Source organism: Pseudopipra pipra, chromosome Z (assembly GCF_036250125.1).
Source record: "Pseudopipra pipra isolate bDixPip1 chromosome Z, bDixPip1.hap1, whole genome shotgun sequence".
In the NCBI taxonomy this organism is placed as follows: Eukaryota; Metazoa; Chordata; class Aves; order Passeriformes; family Pipridae; genus Pseudopipra; species Pseudopipra pipra.
In genome coordinates this window covers 31,648,032-31,673,401 of record NC_087581.1, presented here as the reverse complement: position 1 = coordinate 31,673,401, position 25,370 = coordinate 31,648,032, and the positions used below count along the sequence as shown (strand labels likewise).

Sequence of the window (25,370 nt, the reverse complement as noted above, 5' to 3'; positions counted from 1 at the left end):
AACAGGAGCAGGGTTCTTTGACAACACCTCTCGGAAACTGGTGAGTGTAAGGGATTGTCCTAGACGAGCTTTTGAGAAGGGTGCTGCCAAACTGAGGCAGTCTTAACTGGAGGGTGTTTTTAAACACAGTAAATTGCAGTCCTGGCATGTGCGTGTGGGAATATTGACTTGATTTCTGACTGCGCAGTCTGTAATGAATGATTTTAGTGTTGTGTGCATCCACCAGCTTCTTCAGAAAGATTTGTGAGGCATGCTTCTGCCCAAATTCTGCTGAAAACAATTTATGAATCATATGAGTACTTAATAGGTTGAGTTTTTTACAGTGCCCCATTTCTGAGGCAGGACAGTGTTTCATACAAATATCTACATAGGACTGGGTTTGCTGTGTAGTTCAGTGGAACTAGCTTGTTCTCATTTAGAAGGTGGGGATATATATTAGCCTGTATTTCAGCACACACTATAAAAGTTTCTATTTCCTAAGGTTATATGTAGTGGTATAACATGAAGAGGATGTGAAGTGCTTGAATCTCATTGTGTGCTAGTGTGAATCACTGAAAAATCGTAGTGATCTCTGGGGAGTCAAGATTTGTTTCCATTCTAAGGAGTAGTAGGGGGGTAAAAGTTATAAACTCTTGCTGCTCTCAGCAAGAAAGTAGTTGGAATTCACAATTACTAAAAGAGGTATTCAGCAACTTTGTTGTAGCCTAGCTACAACCTTGTATGAACAATAGGGAAGAATATACTTCATGGAGTTTGATGTTAAGGGTCAATGCTTCCTTAGAGGAAAAGCAACTGCCATGCAAAAAAAATTGAAAGGTAGGCATAAAAACACATAAAACAGAGGTTATTTGAGCAATACTCTACAAAAATTGTAAAGCTTTGTCCAGATGAGCTTGAAAGACCTCATGCTCTTTGCAGAGACTTATGCTTGATTCTGTGGAGTCTGAAGTAGACCTGTATTGGCAACAGAGGGAGTACTCTTGATTTTTTCCTGGTGAGATCCCAGAGTTCAGGAGGGGAGGGCAGATAGTGGCTTGATCTTGGGGAAAGTAATTGCTTTTGTAGCAGAAATTATCTAGACCACTGTAGACTGCCCTTGCCTACAGGTTCACTATAGTCTCTTTAGTAATAACCTTGATGTGATTTCAGCACTTCATGCCTGTGATAATTGTTTTTAAAGTCTTAGCTTTTTTTTAGTGTTTGCAATGGTTACAATGCTGAGAAACAGAAGTAAGAGAACATTACTACGAACTTTGTTTTTAAGAGTTGCATGCATCTAAATAATGTTGTTTACATGGAACATGGCAGATGGGAGCTCTGCTTCCTGGTTTAGGTGTACGTGCTTAGTACTTTATGAACATAGCTTTTAGCATAGCATTTTGCTTTGCAGGAACTTGTGAATACTTCTTCACCCCAGAAGCTTTGAAGAAGGATATGTTGAGCTAAACCTTGAAGTTGTTTCCTACTTAACAGGAAATAGACCAGCAAGAATCCAGCTTCTAAAGTCTAAGGATAAGGTACCAGGTAGCTGCCCTCTGCTGTAGAGAGTCCTTGAATACAATTTGTCGGTTTCCTTATGTTTCTCACAGCTAAAGGAAATGCCAGATACCATGTTTATATATATTTGATTTTTTTGCTGATTTACGTCTCATAGTCCTGCAGCTGTGGCTTTCTGGTGGGAATGGCGAGAAAGTGGCATGAAGTGTAAATAAATAATTGGATTGTTTTTAACCCAACTAATGCAAGTGTAGTAGTCTGTTGTTGTTGTTTTTTACTTAAAGGAAAAGAAACCCACCTTGAGGAACTGGAGACCCAAGACTAAGAGACTGTGTTAATGAGATAGTGCTATGAGTGTGCCCACCTTGGAAAAAAAATATTTGTTAAACTCAGGATTTTACTGTGCAGTGTCGATTCCCTGGTGTTGGAATGTGTGTGGTCATTCTCTACTAGGAAGCAGTTTCCTGGCTGCTACATGGTCAAAGTATCCACCTGAGGTGTGCCCAGTTGTGAACTCAGAATGTGATATGGTATCAGTACTTAAACCACTATATGACTGAATTCACCCCCTAAAACAACTTGTACTGGTATTCCTTTAGAGCGGGTTGCAAATCTAGGACAGATACACTTAACTTTAAGGGCAAAGGCACTTCCAGCCACTGCAGAGTCTTCAAGCAAAACTTTGTCTTCTCCCCATTCATCCCCACCCCCACTCCCCCCGCACTGTCTAAAGATTACTTAAAATAGCGGGCCAGATCTGCTTCCCATTAAGTTCACTCTTTGCTGCCCTGGTTTTTCAAAGTCTTAAAGCCAGCTTAATTGGTTACTTGGGGATTCCCTATAAATTAAAAAAAAAAATCAAAACCACAAACCCAACCTGGGCTTTTGTGCATGTGAATGTCAGACAGAAGGGTTTATGATCGAGAAAGATCTAAGTGCTAAAAAATTCCTTGTTTGGCCAAAGGGAGCCAGACTAAGGATTATACACAGATCTGAAGGTGATCTGGTGGTTAACTCTAAGGCTTTGTCCTGACTTTGGCTGGGATAGAGTTAATTTTCTTCACAGTAGCTAGTGCAGTGCTATGTTTTGGATTCAGTATGAGAATCCTTGGAATCACACATTGATTTCTAGTCGTTGCTAAGTAGTGCTTACCCTAAGACAAGGACTTTCTCTGTGTCTGGTGTGCTGCCGCTAAGCAGATGCACAAGAACCTGGGAGGGAGACTGGCCAGGACAGGGGGAGAACGGGCAGAGGGATATTCCATACCCTACAATGAACGGGCCAGAGGGATATTCCATACCCTACAATGAACGGGCCAGAGGGATATTCCATACCCTACAATGTCACGGCTCGTATATAAACTGGGGGAAGTTGGGCTGGAGGGGCTGATCGCTGCTTGGGGAGAGACTTGGTATCAGTCAGGGGATGGTGAGCAATTGTATTTTTCATCACTTCTTTTTCTTGGATTTTATTTCTCTCTCCTTCTCCCTTTCTATACTATTATTATCATTAATTTTACTCTATTTCAGTTATTCAACTGTTTTTGTCTCAACCCATGGGTTTTACATTTTTCCTGATCTTTTTCCCATCCCATTAGGGACAGGGGAGAGTGAGTGTCCGTGAGTTGCTGAGTGGCGTTAAGCCACGACAGTCTTTTTTTGGTGCCCAGTGCAGGGCATGATGAGTTGAGGTAATCACAAATCTGACTAGAAGATGTTAAAACGAATTTGTTAGAAGCATTTTTTATATTAATGACATGGGAGGAATACAGAGGTGCTACTCCTCACTCTGGGGAGAAAATTTGTGCAGCCAAAGCTCAACTGGAGTTGATGCTGCCAGAAATGTGGAGGGACAATAAAAAGACAAGATTTTTTTGATATGCCAGTAGCAAAAGGCGGTGCAGAAAAGACATCAGCCCATTACAGGATGAAGATGCTCACCTCACAAACAGGGACACAGACAAGGCAGAGGTGTTCAATACTTTCTTTGCCTCCATCTTAAACACTGAAGATGGGCTAAGGGTGTCCCATTGCCCTGAGCTGGAGGGCCATGGCTGTGAGAATGATCAACTCCCAGCTGGATCCCTGTAGTCTATGGGCCTGGGTGGGATTCATCCAAGACCACTCAAAAGAGTTGGCTGATATCATTGTGAGGCTTCTCTCAATGGTTTTTAAATGGTCTTGAGAATCTGCAGAGGTTCCAGTTGACTGGAATCTGGCTAATGTCCCAATTTTCAAGAAGGGCAGCATGGGTGACCCTGGAAACTACAGGCCTGTCAGTCTCACTTCAGTGACTGGTGAAGATATGGAGAGGATTATTCTGGGAGTTATTGAAAAACACCTGAAGGACAATGCAGGCATTGGTCAGAGCTAGCATGGCTTCATGAGGAGAAAGTCCTACTCAGTACCCTCAAAGGGAAAAGGTGGTCTCTGGATCTGACAACAAGGTGACTAGCAGTGTGGATACTCCAACTCCAGTGACAGACACTGCAGCTGGACCAACCCATATCTGTATCAGTCACTCCTATACATAAGAAGAAATGGACACAGAAGTCATTTCATAGTAAAGGAAAATGAAGCAGGGCCGTCCCAAGACCAGGTGGAAGAGGCAGAACAAAAGATAACAATTCGATACCTATCCCTGAGTGAGCTGTGGGTTTGCTATGGGAGAATTTATCTAAGCAAGCAAGGAGATAGAATATAAATCTGTACTAGAACAATGGAGTTTAGAACAAGTTAATTCTAACTATAGTATACACAGCAGTAAAGTGCAGGTTATACCTAGATGTGCTGACAGAAAGCAAGATGTTCCAATAGAAAACATTGAACAGACGGGCTCAAGACACTGGAAGTTTACATGTACATTGCATAGATGAAATAAAAAGGGAAGGATTTTTCTTTGACAGTACACATGATAGGTAGAAGGATTCCCCCATGCTTTCTGGCACTGTCAATAAAGAGTGCCTGCTGTCTGAATAGCTGCACTGATGTCAGAGGGTTCTCTCTGTTTTCTGAGATTTTGGTAACAGGTATGTGAAGAGATTTCAGCTATCATCCAGGTGTGCACGTTGTTACCTGCCTGCTCTGATGCTGGGATAACAGGGCTAGTAGCCTAGAATTACAGGATAGGGAAGCCGAGCAGCTGGGATTCCTTTCTAGGAAAGGAGGCATGAACAAGGCAATTAAAAAAGGGGCATAAATCCTCAGCCTCTGGAGATGACTCCTGTCAAGTATGAAGGAAAAGTATCTGTTCAAGGGAGGTGTTACTTGTCACCCAGGCAAGTGTCCAGTACCTAGAGATGATTTATTATGACCAGGACAATGTGTGGTTACCCACAGATCCAGATGAAGTCCAGTGTGGTGGCAATTTGTGCAGAGCGCAGCATTGTTGTGTTGGTAGTAATGAGCTGGGGAGACAAAGAGGCACTTAGAGTGGGTGAATGGCTTGCCAGCTCTGGCAATATGAAGTCCTTATGGAGTTGGCTGAAAAACTGCTTGAAAAGTGGGAAAAACTGTTCCAGGAGTTCCAGCAACAAAAAGAGGAGCGATCCTACTCCCTACCAGTCTAGCCCAGTATCTCAGCTATTAGCAGTATGTGTTCTTTTGCTCAAGAGAGAAGTTGTAGGGGGTAGACACAGTGGGTTGCTCTGTGTTTTTACCTGAGGGATCATGGACAGGACATGAGGAAGTGGGACAGAAAACCTACCTTCAACCCTAGAGGCATGGGTACCTGAGTTGTAGGGAAAAGCAATCACAAATGTGTTCTTTTTTCCAGAAAAGTTGCTGCTTCACTCTACAGTGGGCAGTTCCCCAGAGTGGAAGGGCTGATCCTAAGGAAATTTTTTTTTTTTTTTTTTTATATGGAGTAAGTGGACAATATTGGAGAGGCCCTGCTGCAGCCTGATGGAGGAGAGGGGCAATCAGATTTACTGGACTCTGTGGAGCCAGGGGCCTGGCATGTCAGACTCACAGGAATACAAGGCTCTAGCAGATACCAGTGCACAGTGTACTTACTCTAATGTCATCAAACTATAAAGAGGCAGAACTCATTTGTATTTTTGGAATGACAGGGACATCCCAAGAGCTGACTGTGTTGGAGGCTGAAGTAAGTCTGACTGGGAATGAGTGGCAAAAGCACCTTACTCTGATGGTCGCAGAGTCTCCCTGTATCCCTGTCACAGGTGAGCTTAGGAGAGAGTATTTCAAGGGCCCAAAAGGGTACCAGTGCACTTTTGATCTTGCTGCCTTGGAGATGGAGAAAACTAAGCAGCTGTCTACCTTTCCTGGTTTCTTGGAGGATCCTTCTGTTGTGGAGCTGCTAAAGGTCAGAGAGGAACAGTTGCCGATTGCTACCACAAGAGTATACTGGCATCAGTATCACATCAGCAGAGACTCTGCGATTCTCATCCAGAAGCTGATTTGTTGACTCTATAGTCAAGGAGGGATCAACAGGACCTGCTTACCCTCTGATAGACCCATAGGGGCAGTTAGAGAAATCTAATGGAGTGTGGAGACTAACAGTAGACTATCGTGGCCTGAATGAAGTCACATTGCTGCTGAGTGCTGCGTTACCCCGTAAGGGCTGGAGTCAAGGGTAGCCAAGTGGTATGCAACAATTGATATTGCTAATGCATTTTTCCTAAACCCTTTTGCAGCAGAATGTAGGCCACAGTTCACTTTCACTTGGAGAGCTGTCAGGTACACCTAGAACTGACTGCTTCGGGGTGGAAACAGCCCTGCTGAGGGGACAGGGGTGAGGAGTGTGAGGTGTGGTGGGGTGAGTGAACATCTACGTGGTACATAGTTGCCGGCTTAGTTGTGGGTACAGACCACGACAGGCTTGTATTAAGGACAGCTTGATCAATTCAGCTAATCTGTGCCTCATCTCTAAAATAAGCTATTAAGGAAAATGTAGGTAATGAAGGTCTTATGATGCATGTTGTACTCTCTTGAACTGCCCAAGCAGGGATAAACACTGTGTAGGCTGGCTTTATCAGCCTGGACAGTTTATCTTCAGAGCTAATTTCAAATGAAATCAGCATCGTCTTTAACTCAAAAGCCGGTTAGTACTTGGTTTAAGTACTCAAGAGTTTCATCCACTGCTGTAGCAGCTGCTGCATTATGATCAAAGAACTTGCTAGTGGTTGTGCTTCTTTACATCAGAAGCTTAATATAATAATTGCACTTTAGAATAAATTATAGAACTGTGCAGCACTGGCTGTTCTCTCTCTTATGCTTATGCTGAGGACTCTTCACAAATTTTGTTTGGTTATTTCAGCCTGGAAGAAGAGTCTCAGTGGTGAGAAACAGTGGTAGCTGCACTCCCACAGAGAGTTTGAGAGGCTGGAAACAAGCTACTGTGGTACCTTTTTTACCGTAAAAAATGAAGAATATGTTGGAAATACAGAATTGGGAAGGGATAGTGGGAGTGCTTCCTCTCATGAAGGATGACTTTTTTGTTATTGTTTTTAAACATCCTAATTTGACCTGTATAGTTTTATTTCTTTGAGAAGTATACCTTGGTCAACTGAAGAAGTAAGATTTGTACTTCTTTTGTCTGCTTTTTGCAAAGTCTTGTGCTTTGGCATATGGCTCATGTGTTTTTCCTGGTTCTTTGTTGGTTTTGCCTACTGTCAGAGCAAATCTGTATCTAAGATGAGGGATAAGCTATTTCAGCAGCACAGATGAGACAATAGGAAAACTTAACATGACTAGTAATTTCTTCTTCATTAAATAAAATTAGGTTGGCATCTCCCCTTCTGAGATTCTGAGGTTCTTAAGTTCAAATAAACTTTGTTTTACCTATGGATATACCCACTGAGAAGTACTATTTTTCCTTGTGACTACTATTCAAAGTAAGGACTTGTACTGCAATTCTATATTACCTATGTGGTTCCGAGATGGCTTATTTTTGTTGTTCATTTCTTATTTGGCTTCCTAGAGTCATGCATTTAAGCCCCTTGGTTGACTGTGACCAAATTTGAAAGCTGGGTAGATAAAAACCCAAGTCTTTATTTTCTGTAGAGGAAAAGGAGGAGTATGTAGTGTTCCAGTTAAATTTTTTTATTTAATATTCACTTTGGTTAACCTCTGTGCTGTTTCTCCTCAGGGTAAAAGATAAAAGGTCCAGGGGATATGGGAAAAGATAGGATTATTATGAAAAACACCGGATGGCTCTTAGGGAGGCAGAGCTGATATAAGCTGGGAGAGCTTAGTACCTCTGAAGTGAATTTGAGAAGTAAATTTGCTTTACTTCTCTTTCCTGAGGTTCTTTTTTTTTTTTTTGAGCGGGAGGGATGTGATGTGATGATATTTATTTGCATATGGATGGAAAATAGCAGAACTGAAAGGAAGAATCAGCTTTTCTTCTTAAGGTTTTGGGATTTGTGTATATTGAACTTCCGCTATTCTGTTGTGGGAAATAGCATCTAATATCTTTTAATGTAGCCTTTACTTCTAGCAGTGGAAGTTACTGCCTTTACAGGTACAATTGTCTTGGTAGTTTTAGCTAAAAGCTTGCCATCCACTGTAGAATCATAGAATCGAAGCATGTTAAGGGGTCACAAGGGACACCTAGTCCCAACTCCCACTACTAAGGGCAGGGACACCTCCCGCTAGATGAGGTTGCTCAAGGCTTTATCCAACCTAGCCTTGAACTCTGCCAGGGTTCGGGCATCCATGGCCCTAGAAAGATGGTTCAGTTTCATCCACAACCTATATGGAAAGACAGGTCTGTTTTGTACATAAACTTAAAGGGGATGGATTGCTTCTTGTCATTCCAGTCAATCTATGTGGGAATTATGACTTTGTGGAAGCATGTTTGGTTCTGTAAATGTTTGTTCTTCGTTTGCTGACACTGATCCCAGTGTGCTAGGAAAAACCTCTAGACCTGATGAGCTTGTTGGAACTGATAGAGGTTGATGCCATGGTTTGGATAAAGGTTCTTGTTGGGCCTCTCTTGGCAAAAAGATTGTGTGTTGAAAGAGAAAAGGAACTTAGTTGCTTCTTGGCAGACCACATGTTACTTAGCAGCACGGACCAGGATGACTCAGTATAGGAGTAGGTGATAAGCATGTCTGATGTTATGCCTCCTGTCTTGTTAAGTAAGTCTCCTATAGCTTACCTAACCATAGCAACTTATTTGAAACTTTCCTTGCTATTACAAGTAGTATGGCTTTCTCTTCCTATGTGACACCAGCAGAGAAGGTGGAGGTAAGATCGCAGTTGCTGGTAGCAGGCTAGTAGGAAAATGGCCCTCACACATGTCCATCTGTTGGGCAGTAATTTTAACACATGCTGTTTCTCATGGATTAATAGAAAAAATATTATATTAGAGGGAACAGAAATTGTGGATCATTGCACTCATTTTGAAAAGGGAGCAAAACTGTGCAAATAAAGACCCGAGAATCAGCTTTCAGAGGTTGATCTCTGCTGCTGTTGATGTTCTGATTAGAGCTTGGACATGGCCAACACCCTTTGCTGTAGTTGGTCAGGGGTGTGCTTAAATAGTCAGAAATATGAGGATTCGTGTGGGAGTGCTAAAAATTATTTCTGCTTTTCTAAACCCTCTCAAGTTCAAAAAACATTTCAGCTAGGTCCATAGTAAGTAAATATCACAGACCTGTGGACTCATGCCCAAACATGGGGTGCTAAAGGTAAAATTTTCTTATCAAGCAAGTAAAGATTTGCCTGTCATCTTATTCTCAGTGAGGAAGTAATGTTGCTACCAAATAGTAAGGCAAGATAATTTAATATCTGTAGCAATATTATTTTTTGTTTTGAAGCAGTAAGTGTATCATCTTTTTATTGCACTTCTCTTATGCGTTCACTGTGCAATATAATAGTGTTATATAAACTTTTGCAAGCCAGTGTTTGGGTATGCAGCACTACTTTGATTTCTTCTTTTCCCCAGAAATCAACATCACACACACTTGCTCTCCAGAAATCCTCTTATTGAAGGGTGTACAAGGACAGTCTGTCATCCAACAGAGAGGAGGTTTGCTGAAAACCTGTTTCTGAAGATAGGAATTTGTGTGTCTTGCACCTATTGGCAGTACTGGTTGTTCTAAAAAAGTATAGTGTTTGGTAGGTGAGTAGGAATACTTAGCTGTAACTAGTAGTAGGTGAGCAGAAGAAAGAACAAATATTCCTATTGGCTTTAGTTGAGGCAAGTGTCATTATAGTGATTATAGAGGTAGAATATATCTCACTGGATTTTATTTTCGCCAAGAAATAATGGACTAGGAAGAAGATGTTTTATCAAGGTTCTCTTCCTTACGACTGTTGTTAGCAAATCCAGTGGGGCAGCTAACTGAACTTCCTGTCTGTGTCATGTTTTGGGTTTTTTTTTGCTTTATGCAAACACAGTAAGTTTCCAGGACTGGAAAATATTTTTTTTTTTTTTTTTAAGTAGTATGAATAGTAATTCACTGTTAAATGGCTACTCTAAGGTCCTGTGGCAAAAGGTGAGTTTGCCATTGGAAGTACTATGGAGATACAGAATTACCAGTTGTGGATTTGGTAAAGAGTCTTTTTAGGTGCATGCCATGGTTTAACCCCAGCCAGCAACCATGCACCGCACAGCTGCTCACTCACTCACCCAGGATGGGGGACAGAATCAGAAGGGTAAAAGGTAGAGAACTGGTGGGTTGAAATAAAGACAGTTTAATAGGGAAAACAAAAGCCACACACACAAGCAAAGCAAAACAAGGAATTCATTCACTGCTTCCCATGGGCAGGCAGGTACTCAGCCATCCCCAGGAGAGCAGGGCCCCATCATACATAACGGTGACTGGGGAAGAGAAACACCATCACTCCAAACATCCCTCCTCTTCCCTCTTCTTCCCCTCAATTTATATACTGAGCATGATGTCATATGGTATGGAATATCCCCTTGGTCAGTTTGGGTCACCTGTCCCAGCTGTGTCCCCTCCCAACCTCCTAAACACCCCCAGCCCCCTGGCCAGTGTGGCAGTATGAAAAGCAGAAGAGGCCTTGGCTCTGTGTAAGCTCTGCTTAGCAATAACAAGAATATTTCATATTGTCAACCCTTTATTCAGCACAAATCCAGAACACAGTCCCTGCTAGCCACTGTGAAGAAAATTAGCCTTACCACAACCAAAATCAGCATAGTGAGGCATCTTGCACAGATCTTTAAGGTTTTTCTAGCTCACCTGGCTAGTAGATGCTGAGGAAACTGAAGTAGTCCACATTCTCTTCAAAACAAGTCTTCATAACTTCAAATGAGGATGTTTTCCTGTAAGTAGCCTAGGAAAAACTAACACTTTAGCTTACTGGCTGGTTAAGTCAAGATCTGATTCTGCTTAGTGTAATTTAATGTGACACTTGGTCTGAATGTGATACTGTATTCTGTGTTACATGTTCATCTGTCTGGCTGGCTTTTTTTCTGGTGAAAAGAACAAACTCTCTAGAACACATGTATGAATCAGTTAATAATTAATTTTATACTAGTAATGAAGTTAAGTTGCTGTGTCCTTATGCTTTTCTATAATGAAAAAAAAGTTTTTTCTAGGAGAGATGGAACTGAGGGAGCAAGCTGTACTCTGCACAAAAGTCATTGCTTTAATTCTGTATTATAGCCACTTATAACTCTAAATAATATTGACTTTTAAAGGTCTCTTTTGTTATTGCAGTTAGGACTGCTGATAGATCAGAAAATATCTGTAGAGACTTTGAAGTTCTAAAGTGAGAACCACATTATCACAAATAGGGTTGTTGGAATTACTGCTATTGCAGCAAGACCTTTTTTCCTTCATTTTTAAAGGAAATGAACCAGTTAAGAAAAACTACTTAAATTGTGTTTCACTATAAAATAGAACTTTTTGGTGCTAAATATGCAGCAACTGCTGTTGCATTCTGTACAACTGAGTAACCAGCTGCGTAGTGAGGAGTGTATTTAACCTCAAGAAGACAGGGTAAGGTTAAACCCAAAGATGCTCATATTAATGCCCCTTTCATCTCTTTTTATTAGTTATAGGCAAATCATGTATTGAATCATTTTTAGTACGAGGTAAACATGTTCTGTTCCTCAGCTTGAGGTCATCTCTGAAAAGTATGGATATCAGCAGTTGCAAAGTAGTACATCTGTAATGAGACTTCTTTAGGGTTGTTGATTACACTGTAATAGGTAAGCCTTCTGGAACACTGTCGAAGTATCTCTCTAGGGGGAGCTGTAATTTGCTTTTGTCTGGATGAGTCTCTGGTAAGTGCGTAGTGAACCATAATTAAGGTTTTTTCTGGTACCTTTAGATATCTACAGAACCAGTAAGTATTAAGGATCTTTACATGAAATTGCCTAGTAAATTTCAGGACAACACAATGTGCTCTTAGCTATCTCTGTTTTACCCTTTTTCCTTTACTGGAAGTGAACTCCACTGAGTCTGTTTCTTATGTTGAGTTGAGACTGTCTGTCAGTTTGTAATTGCAGCTTGACTCAGCCGTGTCTTTCTGTTTGATCTATCCTGATATGTGTGAGATATTTGTAAATAAAAACTGTCAGATTCTGCCTCATCAGTCACATAAGGAGCATTGAAATATGGGACTGAAAGCGAGAAGGTTAGATGAGACTGCTAAATAGAGCTACTCTTGTGAGACAGGAAGAATCATGATTCTCCAGCTCCAAAAAGGTCTGTGTTGTTTGGTGTTTGTCAAATAGATCTTCCAACCATGTTTTTCTTTCCCCTTTACGGTAACTTTTATTTTATTTGGTAGGTTGTGTTGACTCAAGTGAGTGCAAACAACCATCTTGGCTTCTTATGCACTAACATCCTCTCTTGAAGTGATACCATTTTATTAGCAGCAAACTGTCTAGTGATCCTTTGATTAGACTGAAGTTTCTGTGAAGGTTATCCAGTCATGGAAAGTTACACTTGATGAGAGATGGCCAGTTCTGAATAGAATGAATGATAAGTTACTAGCTGTGAAATATTAACCTTGCCAGAATTGGTAAGACCAAGCTTTTTGATTTGAGTTGCAGGGACGTAAACCAGTGACTTTCAAGTAGCTCATGCCTTGACTGCATACAAGCAAGTTAAGAGAGTAAACACTTGTTCTGTTTCTCTTGCTCTACCTTCAGTTAGTGTCTGAAAGTACCCTCTGCTTGTGTCTCTGAAATCTCCCCTTGTGTCTTTACCTCTTCTACTGAATGAAAAATATTAACTGAATAATCTGTTTGGAAGCCTATAGAAGTTTCCTAAAAGTTAGCAAATTGTTAAGCCACGTGACTAAAAGTAGGAAAGTCTTTACCAGCTTTGTCTTTCTACAGTGGTATCTCATCCATGCTTGTGTCCAGTGTCCTGGAAAATATGGATGTACGTAGTACTTACTGGTTATGGTGTTGGAAGAATTATGTCTAGAAGGATGTAACAAAGATCTTGCCAACTTTATAGGCATAATAAATAGCATCCTAAAATTTGTTTTGATTTCAGTGGGCTTTTATGCAGTTTCTGTGAAAAGACTGAATGATGATACTGAAGTTTTTACAAAAACTAATGAGCTTGACAATACTTAGTTCTTGCAATACTCAGAGGCATGTCTGCTACAAGAAGAATTAATTTGATGGAATAATCTTTCTTATGACTAGAGACGACAAACAGTGTTTTCCCTTGTGTAGTATCTGTTTTGAGAAGAATGGTTATGTATTTTCTCTACTTTCTCAGGCTCCTTAGTTGCTTTCACATTCTTCTCAAATCTCTCTTCTTACAGTTTGAGAGGGAAGATGTATCCAGGTAAGGTGTTATCTGTTTGTATTTGCCTTTCAGTTTAGAATTGTTTTGCAGTCAATTTTATGTAGTGAAGTTGACCAAAAATAGTGACATATGCAATTTCCATAGAGATTTTCAGTGAGGAGTCTTCACTGGTGTGATTGTAGTGGATGTTGAACTCCTGATTGAGTATATGGTTTGTTTGTTCTGTTGCCTTTTTTTTTCTTTCTGGTACCACATGGAAACCTACATGACATTCCTTTGATCTCAGGGATGTCCAAGGAGGTGTGTGTGAGATGGACAGGAAAGATGGTCAACCAAGAAGAACAAAGCTTTATTGCAGCAGTGAAGTTCTGTGCCACTATCTTATTCCTCTACCTCTTAGCAGTGCTTTTTGTGCAAAAACAACTGCAAATGGCAGGAAGGTACCAGTGTAAACAATAAAAAAAGCTGGCTTGGTGTTTTAATCAACTTTATCTGAAACTGTACTCCTACTTTTATGTGCAGCATGTTGGATATGAATCTGAACATGAATAACTCTTGACAGCATCTATTTGCATGTCACGATGCTTTACTTCCTGAGCGTGTAACTGACTCTGCTTATTTCCACTTTTCAGTAAGGGAGAGATGTCATTTAAAACAGTAGAAGCTCAACCAGTTGTTTGGGGTGAGACTGACATCTAAGTGTGACTGCCTTGTCCCCTGTCTTTACAAGCAGGTTCTAAAGTGTGACTGCCTTGTCCCCTGTCTTTACAAGCACGTTCAGAAAAACCTTCATTTTGTGGCTGCCTCTGGTATGTAGGTGGCCTGACCAACAACATCTGACATTGTTGACTGTAGTTCCTTCAGTTGAGGTTTTTCTCAGTCCTGCTCTGGTTTATACAGTGTGATTTTAAGAATAGTCTGCCTTGCATGCAGTGGAAGGCAAAGTAGAAATTCTCCACTTTTTAAAACATGTTGATTAGCTGCATTTAATTATAGTACTTGCTTTCATTGTAAATACCTCTTCTCAGTAAAAAATGGAGGGTAGATTTTTTTTAAGACTCAGTTTTCCTGTATCTTCTGGGAATTTTTTGGTGACCAGCTGCATTGAAAGGCCACTGCTTTCCAAACCGTAGTGGAGCAACCTTTGTTCTTGTGGTTACTGACATCTCATTTTTGAGCTAAATGACGCTGAAGTTTGTTTGGCTTTCTAATTGTTCGGCAGTTCTTTAGTTAACCAAACTTCTGGCAAAGCTGAGTTCTACCTTACCAACTCCTGGTTTCTCCTTGGTGTGTGGGTGTGGTTTGGGAATTGATGTTCTTTGGTGTCTTTTTTTTTTTTTTAAATTGTTTTGTTTTGTTTTTTGTTTGGTTTGGTTTTGGTTTTCTGTTAAAGCATGACCCCCAGCCAAGTCACCTGTATTAGTAAATGTCTCAAATGCGGCATGTTCTATTTATATGAGATTGAATAACTAAATCTGAATTACCAAGCCTGATTTTTGTTCTGACTACAGAAGTTCTTCATCTAGAGTGGAAAGCATCTAGCAAAACACAGCTCCTCCAAAACAGTCACCGCTATCTGTCCATTCTGGAAAAACACTGATATTTTAAGCAAATAATCTTGAAACAATTTTTAAAAAGCAGATGGGATATGTTTGCAGTTCAAACTGATAAGTTTGAAATAATATGTAAGCACAAAAATATGTGCATTTTGTCCTTTAGAGAAATGAATTTCACTTTTTATTTTTATATGGAAATTGGTTGTACTGTTTAGAACAGAACTTGTGCATTTCCATTCCGTTCTTGCTGCCTCAAGGCTATTTCTATCTCTGGCAAGGGGAAATAATTTTCCTGTTTTGTAAGAGCTTCATCATCTCCTTCCCCTTTGAACTTAGTGTTTTTCATATGTTTCTGTTTCTAGGCTATTAATTGTTAATACTGGGATCTGGTGTCAAAGTGTCAAATAAAGCAAGTGTAGGTGACAGAGATGAAGAGTTAGCAGTATCTTTTCCTTGGTCTACTCCCTCAGTTGTTTCTCTGCCAAGACAACATCGAAATGAGGTTTCTCTCATGTTCAGTGTTTCTTTTTGACAATAAACATTAAGATGTAGTTAATTTCCAGGTTATTTTTCTGTTGGTTTGTAAAGTAAGCTGCTTTTTTCTATAAGAAATTACTATGTCAAGTCTAATGAAATGATAGCTAAAAACTTGGGATTTTTAAGCTCTTTATATTGCAAAGTATTTTCAGTTCTGCATAAATATTAGGAAGTGAAAAGCATCTATATTTTTGAAATGAAATTTAAATGTTATTTGGCTCATCAAAACACTAACTCTTTACATCAATACTTTATGAATTAGCTCAAGACATGACACATTAACTTCTGGGTTCTGCTGTAATGCTGAGAATTGCTTTCTCTCTTAACATCTGGAAAAATATGCAGTCGTGGGTAGTGTTTTCTCATGCCACTGCCCATTTAAGCAGCAGTTGAATTCTGTCCTTATGTGACACAGTCATCCAATTGTTAGCACACAGGAAAGATATCCGTAACAGATTATGTTTCATAAATTCTCAGAATTACTTTTTTTAGTTCGTGAAGGTAGTATTTGAAGTTTGTAGATGCATATAGGTTTGTTACCCTGCTACTGTTACTGTAGATGAAAAAAAATAATTCATAACTGAATATATTTATTTTGAACTGAGTATTTTTACAAGCTAAACTTACACAACTTTAGGCCAATAAGCTCACATTGTTGTTCATCTCCATCATTCCTTTTGGTGAAGTAGTCATTTCTGATATTTAATGCTTCAGAGTGTTGTCCACAAAAATCAGATTCATTACCCAATGTGCAACAAGCCAATAATTACATAGTCAAGAGAGATATTGATTACTTATTTATTTTGGAGGTATACAAGGTTGGGTGCTCAGCGGCATTCCACAAATCAAACACGCCCCTCGTGGGCGTGGACTTTCCATGCCATTATTTATACACAGAAGTTCAGTGTTAGTGACTGCCCAAGTACAGCCCCTCCATTATGATTGATTAGTAATTTCCATACAAGTTACATAATCCCAGCTAACTTCTACACATGCTCAGGGGAAGGGTGTTTACCTGGGCAGGGGTCTTTTTTACCTGTAGGCATGATTTTTAATATTGTAATGAAAGTAGGTCAATTATAGGATACATGGACCTTGAGTCTTTTGCCAAAATGGCAACATATGCATAGACATACATTACATCCTTAAAGCTTGTTAGTTCCAGGTTGTCCTTGAGTGAGGGATGCTAACTACCACTTGTTCTACTGACATACAACAATATCTTGATTTACTTCATTTTTAGAATATGTTAGCTCCAGAAATTCCTTGACTGAGGGATGCTAGCTGCTATCTGTTTGTCTTCTTTCCTGCTGATCAGTCTTAAAAGTATACAACGATAAAACATCAAAGGTCATCCTAACTTAAGATAATCTTGATGTGTTACACATTTTGCAATAAGTGGACTGGTTTGGGGGGTGAAAGCAAGCAGGTGTTGGTTAAAGCAACAAGATTAAATCCATGTAATCTGTGAAACAGATATTTTATAAGGAGAGTGTACTTTTGTTGGGAAGCAACAGTGTTCAGAAACTACTCAAAAAGGAATCAGTACTTCCATTATTGGTTTGATTCTATGAAAGGGATTCTGACAGTAAATTTGGTAGTATAAAAGCATCTTCGGCTGAAAGTTGTAGCCTGGGAATTGAGTTGAACAAATGCTCCACAGAGTAATGTCAGAACTACAGATAACTGTGTAACATTGTGTAACAAAATACATCAGTTCCACGAAACCTGGCTGATGTTAAACTGAGCAGTTTTTGCTTAGCTGAACTGTAGGATTGTGTGTTTTTTCAGACTTGTAATTTGGAGACACAAAAGATGGTGTCCATGGTTATTCTCATTGGAGTCCTTCAGTAGTTAGCACTCTGCCTGAAAAATGTGAACTTGATGCAGGGGAAAAAAGACGTTATGAAAACTAATGTTTACAAGAACCAAAGATGTTTTGTCTAGTACTGATTTTGTTGCTGCGAGCTTGTTTATAGTAGCCAAAGATAGTAAGTACTTCTGCTGTTTTGCATCTGGGGAATCAAAAAGAATGAACTTTTAAGTAGCTCTTACAATGTCCTGTGTTCTAGCTCTTGCACTATTTTCATGGGATCTTTTCTATTTTCTTACGTATTTATCAACATTGAAGGAAGCTAAACTCTAGGAAAGTACAGAATTTTACCGTTTTCATCATCTTGGTGTTGGACGTTAAAAATTAATCTGCAAAAGGTAGAAAATAGCAAGTTAAGGCTCACCTTAAGAACATGAATTTTTGTTGAATTTCTTATCAAAATGGTCTTTCTGTCTTAGTATTGTTGCTTTCCATACAACATCCACTTGTGTGTATGATTTCCTTGAATTTACATGGGCATCTCTTCATTTGAGATTGATTTACTCTATGATCCCAGTCACTTACAGGGAGTGTATTCTGATTTGTATTTCACAAATTCTTTATAGCTGAACATTTTTTTAGCCTTCTGTGTGTTTTGAGAGTATTGATTAAAAATGCTGTTGAAAGGAAAGAAGCCTTGGAGGAATTTAGTTAGAAAAAATTTAATTATGAAATTCCACTGACAACTGCTTTTTCTCTTGTTTACTCAGCTACTTTTTAGCGTAGTGTATATTTTAACAGGTACCTCTTAGTAATTAAATGGGTGTAGCAATTAAAAAATGGCTTGTCAAGTCTGAAGTGTTAGGCTTTACATTGCCTTCAATCAAGAAAGCTTTTCAGTATTTTCAGATCACCATTTTTTTTTCAACAGTGCCAACTCTGCTCTAATTCTTAATTAAATTTAATTTTTATTTTGTTTTGTTTTGTTTGGTGATAGGTTTTTGGTTTTGTTTCTGTTTTGTTTCTACCTGAAATTGGTGACACATTAACAAGTTTAGGGTAACTGAGGTCTTTCTGTTTCCTGTTACTTGCTGTGACAGTAACTCTGGGTTATTCTAGCAATTCTTTAATTAAAGTTTCAGTGTCTGCTTGACTAAGAAAATCTCAATATTTTTATAATGCACATGCAAAGTGTTTGAGCAGAGAACTGACAATGGACTTTTGAGTCAGCTGTGCTTCCATGTAGCTGCACTTCTAGGAGTTTTGCTAATTCTGTTGCTGTTTTTTCTTATTTTCCAGCCTCTGGTAGCAGTTCTCAGTTCAATCAAGTCAACTAAGGGGAGAGACAGCATCTGTTGTTTGGTACCTTTGAGTAATATTCTGAGGAACTTTCATATTGCTATAATGTGTAGTAAGTTTTAAATGCACAGTGATTTTAATTTGTCACTCCAGTGGGCCTGGAATTTAAAATTCTTAGTCGCCATTTTCTTTGAATCATTAGTCCTGGCTAAAGCTAAGGAGACATGAATATTCACATAATTTCATAACAGAAAAGGAAAAAAGAGTGTATTTACTTCTATTTGTTCAATATGTATATTTATATTCTGTGCCATTTGGTAATAAAACTGTGCAATGGACAGCTGATTTAGAGAAACTCTTTGGAAACTGTTTTCCTTCCATATGGAAGGTCTTTTTTCTGTAATCTCTGTTCATATTATAGGCATTGTAGGTCAGTTTCTTCTTATACCTCCTCTACTCTATTCCATAGTCACGTTTTTCTGTATTCCATATCGACAAGGGAAAAGACATTTAATCCATACTCCCATATGCAACATATATACTATTGCTATTTTATCTGAGTCTGTGGGCTTTTTGCTAGGGGCAGGATGCCTCTCCCCTGATTTTAGAAAATTGCTTCTGAACTTGTCAGCTAAGTTTTATTTGAGGTCTCTTAAGTCCTGTGAGATGTATTGCTATACAGAGTGGTAATTTTAGTGTAAACACAGTGAAAGATGTGTTATACCTTTTCTTGGGTTGAGAAATTATAAATCTCTCAATGAAGCCTCTTTCTCTTTTTGTAGAATCCAGTCAGCGACTTCCAAACTAGTATCTGAATTTCCCATGGGGAACTGCAGGATCGTTTTGACCTAGAATTGCTTGCTTTTTTGAGAAGAAGGAAAGTGTGGGGCTGAATTACAGAAGACAAATGAGTACAAAAATAATTATATGTGTCCGTATATGAATAAAATTTTGACAAAGGCATCTCAAAGTGCATGTGCTTGCTAAATACTTAACTGTTGTCATAGATTACCACGTTTTGCACTATCTTAATATGTGGGCTTTCCAGGGAGAGGTGTTACTGCTAACTTTATGGTTTTTCAAGTAATCTCAAAACTGTTCTTTATTTAGTACTGACAAAATAAAGCTGCAACTGGACAGGTAATGTGGTGTAGCAATAGTATTAAATTCTGGGTAGTATTTTTTCATGATTATCCTATTTGGTCTCATTTGTCTCTTGAATTAATATGAGTCTTCTTCATGTTATCTTTGTATTTTTGAGATAACACTTTTGGTGGGACTTTTTTTCCTCTGCCCAATTAGTAATCTTTTTTGATTTTGTAAAGCTTTCTACACTGTCTCTCACAGGATCCTTCTGGACAAAATGTCCAGCACACAGCTGGATAAACACATCATGCAGTGGGTGAGCAATTGGCTCACGGGTTGAGCACAGAGGGTGATAGTGAATGGGGTGACATCAGACTGGTGACCTGTCACTAGTGGTGTTCCACAGGGCTCCATCCTGGGCCCTGTGCTCTTCAAACATCTTCATAAATGACTTGGACATAGGACTGGAAGGGACACTAAGCAAATTTGCAGATGATACAAAACTGGGAGGAGCTGTTGGCTCCCTTGAAGGCCGGGAGGCCCTGCAGAGAGACCTTGACATATTAGAGGACTGGGCAATCACCAACCACATGAAGTTCAAAGGAAAGTGCTGGATTCTGCACCTGGGGTGGGGGCAACCCTGGATGTAAATAAAGACTGGGGAATGAAATGCTGGAAAACAGTGCCAGGAAAGGGACCTGGGGGTCCTAGTCGATGGCAAGTTGAACATGAGTCATTAGTGCCCTGGCGGCCAGGAGGGCCAACCGTGTCCTGGGGGGCATCAGGCACAGCATCGCCAGTCGGTTGAGGGAGGGGGTTGTCCTGCTCTGCTCTGCACTGGAGTGACCTCAGCTGGAATATTGTGTGCAGTTTTGGGCACTGCAGTGTAGGAAAGTTATTAAGCTATTAGAGAGTGTCCAAAGGAGGGCAACAAATGTCTGTCAGATTGACTTTCTTGGCTTTGCAAAACATCAGTATCTCTGAGTTGTGTAAACTTGATTGTTTTCAAGCCTGCTTGAATCTTGATAAGGATTCATCATAAAGATGTGAAATACTGCAGTTATCAAGCAGAAAAAAAAATATATGATTCAAGAAACGTCATTTTGAGACAGCTTTATTTTGTTAAATCCTGTGTCAATGATTTTCTGAAGTCTATTATGGAAAAGCCTGAGTCAATTTTTGTTATGCCATCTAGTGGCAGGTTTACTTCTATTCCTGTGTTTTAAATTGTTGGACTGACATGCACTCTGGAAAAGGTGCAGTAAAAATCTGTGGCTTGCAGCATTAGCCATCATTGTACTGAGGCTTATAGTTGTTAAACTGTTTCTCTTGGTACTGACTTAAACGTTAATGTATTTCTTTTTATGGATAGAATGTCTGAAAAAAAGCTTTATCGTCCTTTTTGTGGATTTAACTGCACTTCGTATTTCCTGAAGTTTTCTGCTGTATGTGGGTGGCTGTTATAACATGGACATACTGAAGCAGGACCTTTGGGACTTGCTGCAGGACAAACCTGGATTTGTGAAGGTGAAGGAAATAAATGAAGAACTGCATCAGACTCAGTCTCTCCAGCCATGCAGATAATGGAAGTGGTGTTCCTGTGATAACTGTGCTAAAGTCTGGAGGTCACATATATGGCTGATGTAGTTGCACACAACTTCAATCTCGAGGGAAGCAGCCCATCATTGGTGCTAAGTAAAACTGGTTTTGAGTTCAGTAGTCTTCTTTGCTGTAGACCAAAATGAGCAAGCACCTCTGGAGACTGGTTGTGACATTTCAGCTGTGTCAGCTGGAAGCTGAACTGTTGGAATGAGCACTTGAAAATGAGAACTTTACTAGTCTTTAACTGAATGTGAAAGTGTCCATCATTTTGGGCTGCTTCTGTACTCTGAGGAATAGATAAACTTTATCAATCAGTTGATTTTATTTTTTATATTGGCGTATATTATGTCCATACCTATATACATTTGTATACTAAATATAGTTTAAGGTCTTTAAGATGCTGTGTATGTTATGTAACACTTCACTCACTTTTTTTGTCAAACAGATTTAATTTACAGGTAGATTTTAACAGACTACTGGAAACAAGTGAATATGTTCTGAGTACTTTGCACACCTTTTCTATCTTGGTAGGAATATGATGAATCCTAGAACTTAATCTGGGAGGAGCTGTTCTAGGTACTTCAGTTGCAGTCTTTTTTTCTTTACATTTTAGAATGATATAACTTTTGTTGTAATGGGCATGGATTGGAGTAGAAAATGGCTATACTTCTCTTCTAGTGCTTCCAGCATTTTTCTGTATATTCCCTCTATTCTATAGGGAATCTCAGAGTCTGTAGAGACAACTGCAGACTTGTGTGAGTCAGGAGAAATAGGACCAAGATATCAAATTGAATGCTTTCTAATACCTATTTTACATGCAGTGGGAATGGGAATGCATGGGAAACTTCGGAAAAAGACTATGGGTTGGATTTTTTGTTTGGTGTTTTTTGGTTGGCTGGTGGCTGTTTGGTTTTTTTTTTTAGCATAGAAGTCCCCTTTAGTGATGTCTTTAGCTCCCTTGAGGAATCTCATGAGAGACTGTGACTATTCCCTGTGCCTTGGTATGTGAGGAAAAATACCAAGGCTGTACTTCATTATGCTAAATGTTTAGATGTGCATTTGACCAGTGTAAATAACAGGGATCAAAATTCAGAGGAAGCCAGGCAGAGGAGGTACTTGTTTAGACAGAATGCAAATTCTCACTCCATTTCTTCTTGTATGTAGGTGCTGCTCATGTACAAAGTTTGGAAAGAGCCTGCAAGGGTTCATGTCACAGATATCTTTGCATTTTTCTGTAAATTTCTGCTTGTTACTGTTCTTTATTAAGTACCTGACAGTTAAAAGTACCTTGACTTTTGCTTGTCAAGTTTGTTATCCTAGGAGAAATGGAAGTGTGCTCAAAAACCCATAAGTGTTTTTTATTTGTTTATTTTGCTGAATTTCTCCTCTTGTCTACAAGTGACTAGAGGAGGCAACCAGTCTTCAGAGAAGGACTTTATTAGAACACTGGTGATGTCTCAGTATCTGGAGTGAGACAGGGGTAAGGGTTTCTGTTCATGATGTTCCTTTTGGTTTTGTTCAGCTTTTTGAAACTCATTTCAGTTCTCCTTAGATCAGGAGGATCATTTCATTGGCTGCTGCCAAGTTCTCCCTTTACTTGGCACTGGTGAGGCCATACCTGAAATACTGTGTTCTGGTAGAGGCCCCTCATTCCAAGAAAGACATTGAGGTGCTGGAGCGTGTCCAAAGAAGGACAATAAAACTGGTGAAGGGTCTGAAGCACAAATCCTGTGAGGAGGACTGAGGGAGCTGGCCTGGAGAAAAGAAGGCTCCGGAGAGACCTTCTGGCTCTCAACAAATAACTGAAAAGAGACTGTAGTGAGGTGGGGGTCAGTCTCTTCTAGGTATCTTCCTGGGATATGTTAAAAATCTGTTCCATCATGCTTCCAGTTTTTCTTACAGAAAAAGCGGAAAACACAGTTATAAGTAGGAAATATTTTCTTTTTGAAGAGTGACTGAGTAAGGTAGAAGTCTTTGACTTGGAAAAGAGATGAGTTGAATGATATTACAAAGGCCTTCAAAATTATAAGTGTCAAGGAAAGAGCAAGTATGAATTGATTTTTCACTGCTTTTGAATATACAATTCTAGGGATTTTTAAGCAAAGGCATTAGGAACCAGGTTCAAGGAGAAATAATTTTGTGCAATTTTTTTGCACAAAATGATTGGCAGACTTGTAAAATTCCTTACTAATGTTATGAACTCATGAATTAAAGGGAGTCTACATGGGATTGAGGAAACTAGGCTGGTACTTGGAACAGAGACCTACAGAATCAACAGATGCCAAACTGTGTCTCTGGAGTTCTCAGAGTCTCCAAAGGCTGAAAAGTGTGGAGTGGAGAGGGGTGTGTGAAGGAGGACAGTTTGCTCATTTGTCTTTGCTACACACTTCTACAGACCAATTTTGGAAACTGGATACAGAAATGGGTGACCTGCAAGCTGAGCCATTCTGCTCATTTTTACATTTGTATATCTTCCTTTATTTTAATTTGAAATTTGAACTTAGGTTGAAAGAGCTTTGAATCTAGGTGGAAAGAAACATCTTCTAGATGTCTGGACCAAGCTGTTCACATAACTGCCATTAATGTGTGAGCTGGCTGTATATGCACACTAGCTGTAATGCATCCTGGACCTAGTATATGTACTCTGGTGGACTTGCTTATCAGTTACATGCATAGAACACTTTTTCTTTCATGTGTAGATATACTGTTCAGCTAGTGCATCCTGAATACAACAGATGTGCTGCACAAACTCCTGAGGCATACATTTGTATTGCGTTCTGTGATGTATATGGTGGAAGTTTCAGAATCTGAAAAGGAAAATGTCTTTTGTTTAATTTAACTGATGCTAGTCTGACATGGTAGGCCCACAGGAAATCTATTTGTGTAATGATGTGCACTGACAGCTTAACAGTCAGTAGATTGTGAATACTCTGATTATTACTGTATGTTACAGAATTAAGTGCTGTCTGGTACTGTTAACTTTCTGCTGTGTTAGAAAACATGTGCACATTAGATTGAACTTTTCTTTTTTTCTTCTGCAGGAAAATTTTGAAGATGCCTTTGAAAACATCCCCGTGTAAGTAGAATTTTTGTTAAAACTATTTATACATATGGAATACTGCAAGCACATCATTCCAGAGAAATATCATTTTATATGCACTGACTACATTCACATTTTTCAGAACAGTTAAGGTCCCCAAGAGTCGGGAAACAGAAGTGTAATTAGGTTGAAGTATTTGTCAACAAATGTGAAAATTGTATAGAATTAAAAATAGGAAATTTAGTAACTCTAGTTACATACTGATAGCTCCAGACATTTCTGCATATTGAAGAAATAGTTGCTTAACATGATGGAAGAGCTGTGGATCACACATTGTGCAAGACCATCCAAGGAAGATTTTCAAATGGAAATTGCCATACCTCATGATGTACTGCTGCACAGATGTTTTTCCCTAATGAAGTGAGATACAGTCACTTCTGTGGCATTAAATTTCATGCTGAAGCAACACCTTACTTACAGTGTGATGAAAAGACATGATGCTGTTCGTAAATGGTTTTAGTTTTTCTCTAGGATTTTTCTGCATTTTTGTGCCATGGAGCACATGAGAAGGGGACTTTGAGTGGTATCCTTGGATTTCTAAAACTCAGCAGTGGCTTTGGACTTAATTGCTAAAACTTCCATGGTCCTGGCAAATTATATTCTACAGATTTGCCAGACCTTCTGTTTGTATCTTACCTAGAGTAGTGTGGCAGTTTGAGCCACATTAGAAATCCAAAAATCCAATTCCCAGGCTTTCCCCCAACCCCTTCCCACAATTTATCCTAACACCGGAGAGAAACTTTCAGGCCAGAGGCTTCTATAGGGGAAGGGAAAGTATATACATTTATTTACACAAATAAATATACTGTACAAAGTAAAAGCAACTATATATATATTTACATTTCTGTCAGTCCTTTTAGCCCCTTCCTTTAACTTTAGTCCAGAAAGAAGCCTTTCAAGGCTGGAAAGTAACGAGGCCCTCTTGTGGGAGTGTTCTGGGCCCGAACGCTCCCCCCTCACCAAGCTCCAGTTGTTTGTTGCAGTCTCTCCTCCTCATGAAGTCCAAGAAGATAGCTTTGAGTCCTTGCTCTTCTGCTGGTGTGTGATTTCTCCCTCTCAGTGTCATACCTCGGTTTGTAGGCTGCTGCAGTGTAGTTTAGCTTGTCAAGCGTCTGCGTCCTGGAAGGTTGATTCCTCCTTCGGGTTTTCAGTTGTCCTCCGTTAAAATCACT

General features: G+C 39.5%; 1 protein-coding gene and 1 long non-coding RNA gene across 5 annotated transcripts in view; both read left to right on the top strand.

The window, feature by feature from the left end:
* Window positions 1-25,370, top strand: part of TTC39B (tetratricopeptide repeat domain 39B) — an 86,058-nt gene that overhangs the window by 7,210 nt on the left and 53,478 nt on the right. For 2 of the 4 annotated variants that reach the window (XM_064642551.1, XM_064642550.1), the window contains exon 2: window positions 24,140-24,174. The exons of 1 other annotated variant lie outside the window; for it this stretch is intronic. In XM_064642551.1, the coding sequence (XP_064498621.1) occupies window positions 24,140-24,174 (35 nt within the window). Of the gene's footprint in view, window positions 1-1,497; window positions 1,518-24,139; window positions 24,175-25,370 lie in introns of those variants that run through there. One more of the 4 variants, XM_064642556.1, reaches the window with a different exon arrangement.
* LOC135406808 (uncharacterized) lies at window positions 5,030-19,373 on the top strand. The gene is made up of 2 exons (XR_010426486.1): window positions 5,030-13,904; window positions 13,939-19,373. It is a non-coding gene; the product is annotated as an uncharacterized LOC135406808 (long non-coding RNA).